The 9,268-nt window shown below is 55.5% G+C and overlaps 1 protein-coding gene across 1 annotated transcript; it reads right to left on the bottom strand.

Annotated features, from left to right (window-relative positions):
• Window positions 1–754: 754 nt before the first annotated feature.
• Window positions 755–9,268, bottom strand: GRM2 (glutamate metabotropic receptor 2). The gene is made up of 5 exons (XM_060109997.1): window positions 8,804–9,268; window positions 5,525–6,362; window positions 2,936–4,011; window positions 1,074–1,254; window positions 755–828 (listed from the first exon to the last, which is right to left on the bottom strand). The coding sequence occupies exons 1-5, from the start codon at window positions 9,251–9,253 to the stop codon at window positions 755–757; spliced, it is 2,619 nt and encodes an 872-aa protein (XP_059965980.1). The 5' UTR covers window positions 9,254–9,268.

Raw genomic sequence — 9,268 nt, 5'->3', positions numbered from 1 at the left:
GGTGAGCTTGTGTCCATTTAAATATCCCGTCCTCACCCCAGTAGTGCCTTGGCCTGTCTGTAGCAGCTCCTTTCAAGGAAGGATGGCTTATTCATTTTCTGTGTCTCCACCAGGCGGGACTGGGTCTGTCTTGTGGCCACCAGATCCTCCTAGCATAGGCACAGAGCAGAGTGAACAAATACTGGCAAAATGAAGGTTGAGAGGCTGTGGTGGGGGTGAGGGGCCTCCCTGGATCAGAGGCAAAGAGTGATTTTTTTTTTTTTAATAAAGACACTTTATTTACAGATAATACAAAATAAACCACAGGACAAACTACTGTGCAGGGGGAGCGACAGCCCCCATTTTGACCACCCTCCCCATCCCAGAATAACTTATATAAAAAATTTAAAAGGTCCTAGAAGGAGGGAGGGGCAGGGCTGGAAGCACCTTTGCTGATTGGGGATTGGGGCCTTCAGTCCTCAGCCATCCGGTTCCAGTGCAGAGTGGACCCTGGCTTGCTCCCTTCCAAGTCCTGGGCCTGGCAAGGAGGGGACACAGCTGCAAGGGCAGCTGGTGGTCGTTATAGAGGCTCCCAGACCAAGGACCCTGACTTCTGACTCTGAAGGGTTGGAGTGAATAGGTTGGTAAGTGGCGCTGGGGGCGGGCATGGGGTTGGCATTATTGCAGTGCTCCAGCCATCTTCCTCCTGGCCCTGGACACGGGTCTGCACCAGCTTCTGGGGAGCAGCCGTGTCGGGGCAGGAGTGTGGGGATCCTCAAAGCGATGATGTTGTTGAGTCCACCACTTCGCGGCCGTTGCAAACAGTGGGGACAAACTGGGAGCCAGACCCTAGGGAAAGGAAGCTGGAGGTTGGGGCCAGTCCCAGGGTCCCTTATACAGTAGGGAAGCAGGGCTGCGGAGAGCAGCTCACCATCACCCCTCCACCACCCTCTCCTGTCCAGCCTCATCTAGGGGGCACTTCACCCCCAGCCAGGGAATCTCAGCAACCCAGGGAGTTGCCCCCATGATGAGGAACTAAGGTGGGGAGAGGGGGCACAGGTGGAGAGGGGTCTTAGAAATAGATGGACGCTGACCTTGGCCGAGGCTGGAGCTGGCTCTGGCAGCTGCACTGCTGAAGCGGCTGGTGGGTGCGCGGTGGCTAACCACGTTCTTCTGTGGCTGGAACAGGATGATGTGCAGCTTGGGTGCGAAGAGACAGCCGAGCACCACAGAGCCACTGAGGCTTACCGACACGCACATGGTGGTGGTCTGCACCTGTGATGGGAGAGGTCAAGGAGTCTGTCCCACAGGCCTGGGCCTGGCCCCAGGAACCCTGCCCAGGAGGTGGGGTAAGGAGCAGGGGAAACCGTAAGCATCCAACACTGGACCTTGTTCCGTCTGCCAAGCTCCAAAGAATTTTTAGGAAGGTTGGGCACAGTCCCAGCATCAGCCCCAGTGCACCGTCTTCCAGGACGACCAAAGTTCTAGTTGTGGGGGTGAACATGCAGGGTGCATGTGGGAGTGCGTGTGCAAGCATGTGTGTGTGTGCGGGTGTGTGTAGCGGTGCAGGTATGGAGTGCATGCATGTAAAGGCATGAATATCTGTGCGTCCCTGGCCACCGGCACTGCCCAACATACCTCATACCTCTGTCCTGAGGGAAAGGGCTTTTGCAGGGGCTCTTGCCTCGATTTTGCTGTTCCTTTAATTGTTAAAATTGTCAGCTCAGCTCAGACCCTGCTCTATACTCCCAAGCTGAGTGACCTTAGGCAAGGAATTGAACCTCCCTGAGTTTCCATTTCTTCATCTGTAAAATGGGGAGAGCCACAGAATTTACGCCAGAGTTGTGAGGATTACCCCAAGATTATCCTCTTATTGTTCAGAGCTCAGCTCACCTGTCACCTCCTTGGGGAGGCCTGCCCTGACCACTCCATCTGAAGCAACCATTGCCCCTTGAAGCTGAGGAGACCCATTGAGCACTCAGTGCCAGTTAGAATTTTGCTAGGAAGCCACCAACTGGTGGCTTTGACCTTCCTGAACCCTACACCCCAGATCTCCTCCCCCTCTTTGCCTCATCTTTCCTGACCTCCCTGGTTTCATCTCTCAACCCCGGAGTCACGCAGCTCTGGGGGCACCACACCACACTGCACAGCTCCAAGGGGCATCAAAGCATTGTACTCTCTGGGGCTGCTGGTTTAATAGCCCTGCCATTCCCATTCCTGCTTCACTCTCACCTCTGCCTAACTTTCGACCATGTACACCCCCCCCACCTCAACTCCAGGTGAGGGCAGGAGCAATGCAGACCCTCTGCTCCAGTCAGCTTCCGTATTGGCTGCCCTCCCCACCTCCTCCAACCTACCTATTCCCACCTGCCTGTGCTGCAGAGTCTAGTTCAAGGACCCCTCTTCCAAAAAGCCCTCTCTGACTTCCCACACACTCATACACACACTACCACTACCACCACCACCACATACACACCTCCCTCTTCTGTGTTCTCACTGGGGCCTTTTGTCAGCCTAAACCAGTCAGCAGCTCTTTGGTCAATCACCCTGCTAGCCCGGGAGCTCCACAAGAGCAGAGACCAGGGCTCCCCTTCTGCAGCCAACCCCTCAGTGGAGCAGGGTAGAGCCTCTGCTCATTTGGACATATTTCGGCACCTCTACCTCCACCCAGGTTAGGAGATAACATCTGAGTCCTGAAATCTCTTCTCAGCTCTAATTCTTCCACCTCCATGGCCATGTCCCCAGGCCCCACTCAACCTTCCCACCTTCCCCTGGGGTCCACTCCTAACTGGGCCACCACAAGCTGTGTGCTCCTGGGTGAGGATTTAACCTGTTGGAGCCTCAGAGTTATCAGAAGATTAAATGAGATATCAGGAAGTAGAAGGCCCTGTGTCCCACTCCACCCTGCCCCCCACCCACCCCCAGGCCTCAGCCCACCCTGGAGCAGGTAGCTCACCCGGTAGTCACTGGAGGTGACATAGAAGATGGGCAGGAAGGCCAGCCAGATGATGCAGGTGGTGTACATGGTGAAGCCGATGAACTTGGCCTCATTGAAGTTTTCAGGGCACTTGCGGGTCTTGAAGGCATAGAGTGTGCAGAGCGCAATGAGGAGCACATTGTAGGCCAGCGAGCCCAGCATGCTTGCATCGCGGTGGTTGCAGCGCAATGTCACCACCTCCCGCCGCTCAGGGGCTGTCTCCTTGCCTGTGCCTGGTGCCTCCACCACCAGCCAGGCAGCCACGATGAGCAGCTGGCCCGAGATAAGGGCCAGGCAGATGGCCACCTGCGAGGCAGGGCTGATGAAGCGTGGTCGCTGGGCTCCCTCCCGAGCCCCACCGAAGATGCGCGCAATGCGGTTGGTCTTGGTGAGCAGGGCTGAGTAGCAGACAGAGAAGGCAGTGCCCAAACCGAGGCGCCGTAAGGTGCACACCACTGTGGATGGCTTGGCAATGAAGACGAAGGTCATGCAGTAGCAGAGGAAGACACCACCCAGCAGAATGTAGCAGAGCTCCCGGCCAGAGGCCTTGACCACTGGGGTGGCATTGTGCCGCACGAAGACGCCCAGTACAAAGAGGGTGGCCAGGGCACCTAGGCAGGCGATGGTGACAGGTCCCACGGCCCAGGCATCGCCCCAGCGGATGTACTCCTGGGGCAGCTCAAAGCAGCCAGTCAGGCTGGCATTGGGCCAGTAGCCCAGGCCACAGTCAGCACAGGTGAACTCATCCAGCCTGTACTCGTAGGGCTGGCAGGGGATGCAGAGCCAGCAGCAGACCTCCCCGGGCTGCATGCTTTTCACCTCATTCTGGAGGCAGGGCTCACTGCAGCGAGAGGCGGGCAGGGGCCCGGCTGAGAGGGAGGCCCATGGGATGAGGCTGGTGTCCAGGGTCAGGCCTTCTGCCCAGTAGCCCACCTTCTGGTAGCGATAGCGCCCATTGCCTGCCCGCAGATAGGTGAAGATATTGTAGCGACCAATACCGTCCCCAAAGCGGTCGAAGCGGACCTCACTGTGGGTGTCAGCTGGGCGGAAGGGGGCTGGGGTCGGGGAGGGAAGGAAGAGAGGGTTGGATTGGTGGGTCATCCTGATGTGACCTCAACCCTAACATAGAACTCAAACCCCAAAGCTTAGGTCAGCCCTCATCCTTCTGATCCTCAACCCAGCACTAAAGCCAACCTAACCCCAGCCATTTTGCTAAATGAGAGGCTACAACAAACCCCAACCCTAAGCTCCAGATAGAACCCCAACCTTAAAATCCAGGCACCTCCACAAACCTAATGCCCACACCAATCCCCAACCATGACTCCCAAAACCCAGCCTTAGACCTTCCAACCCAGACCCCAGACCCCAACTTTATCCCAACACACACCACAGCCCTTTCTCCAAACCTACCATGGAGACCCCCTAAGGCTAAACTCGACCTTAGGTCTAGTCCTGGTCCTACTTTTAATCCCATCAATGACATCCCCAGCTCCAGCCCCGGACAATCCTAACACTGATCCCACTGCAAGCTGAATCCCAACCTCAGTGGTCACCTGGAACCACCAATGTTCACCAGAATATGCTTGGTAGGCAGCTCACAAATCACCCTACTCCCCATCCCCATTCCCCTGTGAACCTCACATCTCTCAGCCAGGCTCAGAAGGCAGGTACCCCTGTCATCCCAGGTCCCAGTGAGAAATGGTGTTCAAGTTAGCAGATCATATACTTAAGGCCCCGTGGTGAATGGTGCAGCCTGGTGTTGAATGCAGGTCCCCCGCAGCCCCTACTCTTTCTACCCAAAAAGTCCTCAAAATCCAACTTGAGCCCTACCGTAAATTCCACTTAGCCCAGCGGGCTAAATTTAGCCTTGTTTTAATGTCAACCCAATCAGACCCAAACGCAACACTAACCCCCACTCTGATTCTCCCATAACTCTGAATGTCAGTCTTATTGGAATTACTATTCCTCTTGATCCTGGTCCAGTACTCCAAGCTTTGTCAGCCCTGGCACCCTCTCTCACTGTTCCCACAGTGATTCTTCCTGAAGCACAACGATGATTCTGAGGCATTTATTTTTCTTGAAGCTGGAACTTCTATTAAAATAACTTTTGGTTTGAAGAGACTGTGGCCACTTTGAGTGGCAAGCCAAGATTAGGAGTAGAAATTTTTCTGGAAAATAGTGTCATCCTGATGTACCTTTCTTCTGACTCTCACTGATATTTTGCTGCCTGACAATGGGCTTGAGGTCTCCTGATCCCTACTCCCTACATGATAAAGAGACAGGAGATAAAGGGCAAGGCCCAAGCAGGAACCAGAGATCCTCACAGTGAAGGACCAGGCCAGACGTCTACTCTCTGGAAGGAAGTCAGAAAGTGGAACCTTAGTCCTGGCTCCTGTTGGAGTCCTCTCTGCCTAGCTGTCCTTGTTCTGGCTCTGACACCAGCCCCTTGGGTAATGCCCTTACTTGCTATGGGCTATGTTTTCTTAGCCATGTACTAGAACCTGAGGGCCTGTTCCCTTTCACTCTCCGAGGGCCAGCTGCCTGGTGGACACTGGCCAGCACCATTACCATCGAACTTGACGTTGAGCACGAAGTCTTTGTAGAGGCGGCGCCCATTGACAGGCCGCATTGCATCACAGAGGCGGGTGGTGTTGGGGCAGAGGGCGCGATGCATGTTGTGCAGCGCGTGGGCCATGGCATAAACTGCATTGACCACAAACATGATCTTGGACTCTTGCTCAAAGGGCACAGCCTGCAGGGAGTGGGCTGCACAGTCTCTCTGCCGGAAGCTGCAGCGGAACCTCTGCTCCCAGAACTCGCGGAACCAGGGGTTCCGGCTGTTATTCCACGGGTCCAGGGTCCGGAAGTAGGAGGCAAAGTCGCTGATGGGGTAGGAAGCCAGCTCTATGGTGATGGCACCTTCAGCAGCACCTTCGCTACCTGCCACCACGCTCTCCAGGGCCCCCCAGCCATCGCTGGCCACCCAGGTGAAGCTGGCATTGAGACGTTGGGTGGCAGCGAGGAGCTCGCGGGCGTCCTCGGAACGGGTGAACAGGACAGCCACGCGGGCACTGGGTTTCTGCAGCAGGGCTCGCACCACGCCCTCAAAGGCTGTGCGGCTCATAGCACGGCCCACCTTCTCCGAGGTGGCCACACAGATGTTGCGGGCACGGGCCTCTAGCTCAAAGGCTTCGATGCCTGTCTCGCCATAGTCGCCCTCGGATGCCACAGTGGACACGTAGGTCCAGTTGAAGAAGCGGAGAATCTCAGCCATGGCTTTGGCTTGGAAGAAGTCAGGGGGCACCGTGCGGGCAAAGTAGTCATAGCGGGACTTGTCACTCAGCTTGGCACTGGTGGATGCATAGCTGATCTGAGGGATCTGAAATAGCCGCAGGAGGTTGGCCACCTGGGGGAGGGGTAGAGAGGGCGAAGATAGAGACCAAGTCAAATGCTGGAGACGGATGTGCCCCCACAGCTATCGGACCTTGGGATCAAGTGTCTGTGTGGTTGGCCCTGAGGTCTCCCTCTCCCAAAAGACCTATATTTGTCTTGATGTGTCTTCCCCCTGGTGGCAGGGAGTTTTCTATCCCTTCCCAAGGGCTGAGAAAGACCCAGGGCCAAGGCACCAGGGTCCTGAGCCACACCTGAACCCCTTTGCTGTCTCCCTTCAGACTCATGGCAGTAACAAAAAGAGAGAGCTAAGGGAAGGCCCAAGTCCTGGGTGGAGAGACGTTGGCCACTGGCTGCACAGGGAAAAGGAGGCCCTAGATGGCAAGTGGAATGCTCAGGGCTGTTAAGCTCTCTACCCCGGAGTCAATTCTGATGGGATGATGGAGAAAGAAGGAAAGACTCCCCCAGGAAGACCCAGATTTGAGGGCTCCATAGTCCTGAGAGCCCAAGAGTTGGTCTCCACTGGATGCCTGAGCCTGAAATAAACAAGGCTTCCTGCCTACCACTGCCTGCCTGGCAGCCGATCTCCCACCCCCAGATTCCTGAACCTGCCCCTAAGAGTGGGGTCCAGCCAAGGACCAGGTGGGATGGTGGGTAGGTGAGAGCAGGGCATGGCCCAGGTTCCACAAGCGGGATTTAGGTCCTGTATTTGCAACTGGGACACAGGTTTTTACTCTGACAGTGTCAATGCCTTCCCTGTACTTTCTAACTCTGTGCCCCTGGGCAAGTTAGCAAACCTCCCTGAGCCTCAGTTTCTTATTCCTGCCTTACAAGGTTGATGAGCAGATAAAAATGATGTATGTGAAGCCACAATGCCTGGAAGATGATAGGAGTTTTGGCAAGAGAGAAGGGGCCAGAATATGGAGGAATCATTAACAGGCAGGTGCAGCCTATGGATAAAGGACTGAGCTTTGCTTTGACCCAGACAAGGAAGAAGCAGACTGATGTTGAGGTGTGGGCCCTGCTGCAGGAGGCAGGCAACTTGGGGTTGGAGAGAGGTAACTGGGCTCCTGGAGATGAATACATGGGGCCCTGAAGAGAACTGTGAAGAGTGGGGGCTGGGAAAGCACCCCAGAGGTCCCTGCAGACATCAGCAGGTGGGAGGCTACCTACCCATCCCTGCCCCCACCCCAGGGCTGCAGATGTAGGTGCTGGTACAGCCACACCTGTCCAAGCTACTGCTGGACACTTCCAGTAGCTGGGACTAGCAGGACCAGTAATTCATTCCCTGCAATAGGGGTATGAGCAGGCCTCCCCAACCCCAGGCCAGAAGCTGCCTTCATGGTTTAGACTCCTGCTTCCTTTCTCCTAAACAAGCCTTCCAGGTCAGGGGTCCTGGCCCTGCTTCTGATGGCAATGCCCTCTGCTGGCCTCCTAAAGGAAGCTGAGGCCCCAGACAAGGCCCTCCTTGCAACTCCCAACCCCAACCCCAGCTCTGGCCTCAACTTCCAGCAGCCTATGTCAGGCACCAGGAAGGTAAGGGTCCAAGCAAGAGGACGAACCCAGTCAGGGACAGGGAGGATCCCACCTGGGCTAAAGCAGCCAGGTGTGGCAAGGGACATTAGCTGAGCCCTCTGCTGACCCCTTGTGGGAGAATAGGAGGAGGGAGGACCTGGTTCCCTCCCCTTCCCACCCCTTCAAATCCTACACCCACTGAAGACTCTTTGGTACCCTCCTCCTCACCTCCACACACATCTTGCTTCTCTTCCTTCTGGGCCCCCAACCCCTGTTTCTCTTCTCTGGTTGGCTCTTGGCTTCTATCTTCCACCCCTTTCCAATCCAAAGAGAGATGATCTGACAGTCCCAGAGGTCCTTGGCTGAGAGCCCTAGGTTCACGTCTCCACTTTGTGAGCACCTGGACTTGTGCCTTGCCTCACTCCAAGCCTCAGTTTCCTCATCTATGAAATGGCTTAATAACAATAGCAGCTAATGTTGATTACACCGTTATGATCTGCCAGGCCCCCGATTCATGCTTTGCATGTATTACCTCATTAAATTTCCACCACACCCCTAAGAGTGGTAAGTATTATGAGTCCCATTTTATAAGGATGAAACTGAGGCACAGAAGAGAGAAATAATGTCCAGAGTCACACAGTAAGTTGGAGAGCCAGGATTCAAAACTAGAGTTCTGACACAAAACGCCTATTAAGTTTCTTAGGGCTGTATAACATCAGATGTGTGTGTGCGTGTGTGTATGTGTTGCAAGTGGGATGCTTTCCTTACACAGTCTCTAAAATTCTACTCCCATTTTGCCACAGGGGCACTTTCTAAGTCTTCTGTAAAAAGCTACTCGAAGGAAGTTTCTAGTCCCTCTTCTAATGCATGGTAGCCCAGAGCCCCTGCTCAGCAGGAATTCCAGGTCCCCACCTCTGGCCTCCCTCCCCAGCCCCCATGTACCTGGATGGAGACATCGCTGTAGGAGCCGCCAATGACACCAGTGATGGCAGTGGGAGCATCACCATGGGTGGCATAAGAACCATCGGGGCAAACATGGCGTGAGCCATCGGCACCATGGCTGAGTGATGCACGCACGAAGTCAAGTGCCTGCTCCAGGGCATGTGTGTCCTTGGAGCAACTGTCGAGTATGTGCGCACCCAGGTGCACTCCTGGCAGCAGGCTCGGGTCATGGTTGATACGATCCAGAGCAAAAAGCATGGCCTCCAGGCGCTGGATGCCGCGATGTTCATTGACAGGACCACACTCCTCTGCTGGGCCGCCCTTCTGGTGTACCGGAAACAGCCCACCCAGAATCAGGTCCCCCTCCAGGGTCAGCACCTTCTTGGCTGGGCCCTCAGCCACAGCGCCCCACAGCAGCAGCAGAGCCAGGAACCCAAGCAGTGATCCCATGGCCCCAAAGGGAAT

This window comes from Mesoplodon densirostris, chromosome 10 (assembly GCF_025265405.1).
Source record: "Mesoplodon densirostris isolate mMesDen1 chromosome 10, mMesDen1 primary haplotype, whole genome shotgun sequence".
Classification (NCBI taxonomy): Eukaryota; Metazoa; Chordata; class Mammalia; order Artiodactyla; family Ziphiidae; genus Mesoplodon; species Mesoplodon densirostris.
Note: the sequence above shows the minus strand (reverse complement) of the source record. Positions and strands in the feature narration are given on the sequence as shown.

Excerpts from the sequence above, each read along its gene's own strand:
- GRM2 (XM_060109997.1), bottom strand. The coding sequence starts at position 9,253 with ATGGGATCACTGCTTGGGTTCCTGGCTCTGCTGCTGCTGTGGGGCGCT. Across the intron at positions 1,255-2,935 it reads TCACCTCCAGTGACTACCGG|GTGCAGACCACCACCATGTG; the intron begins GTGAGCTACCTG and ends CTCCCATCACAG. Across the intron at positions 829-1,073 it reads CAGCTCCAGCCTCGGCCAAG|GGTCTGGCTCCCAGTTTGTC; the intron begins GTCAGCGTCCAT and ends TCCTTTCCCTAG.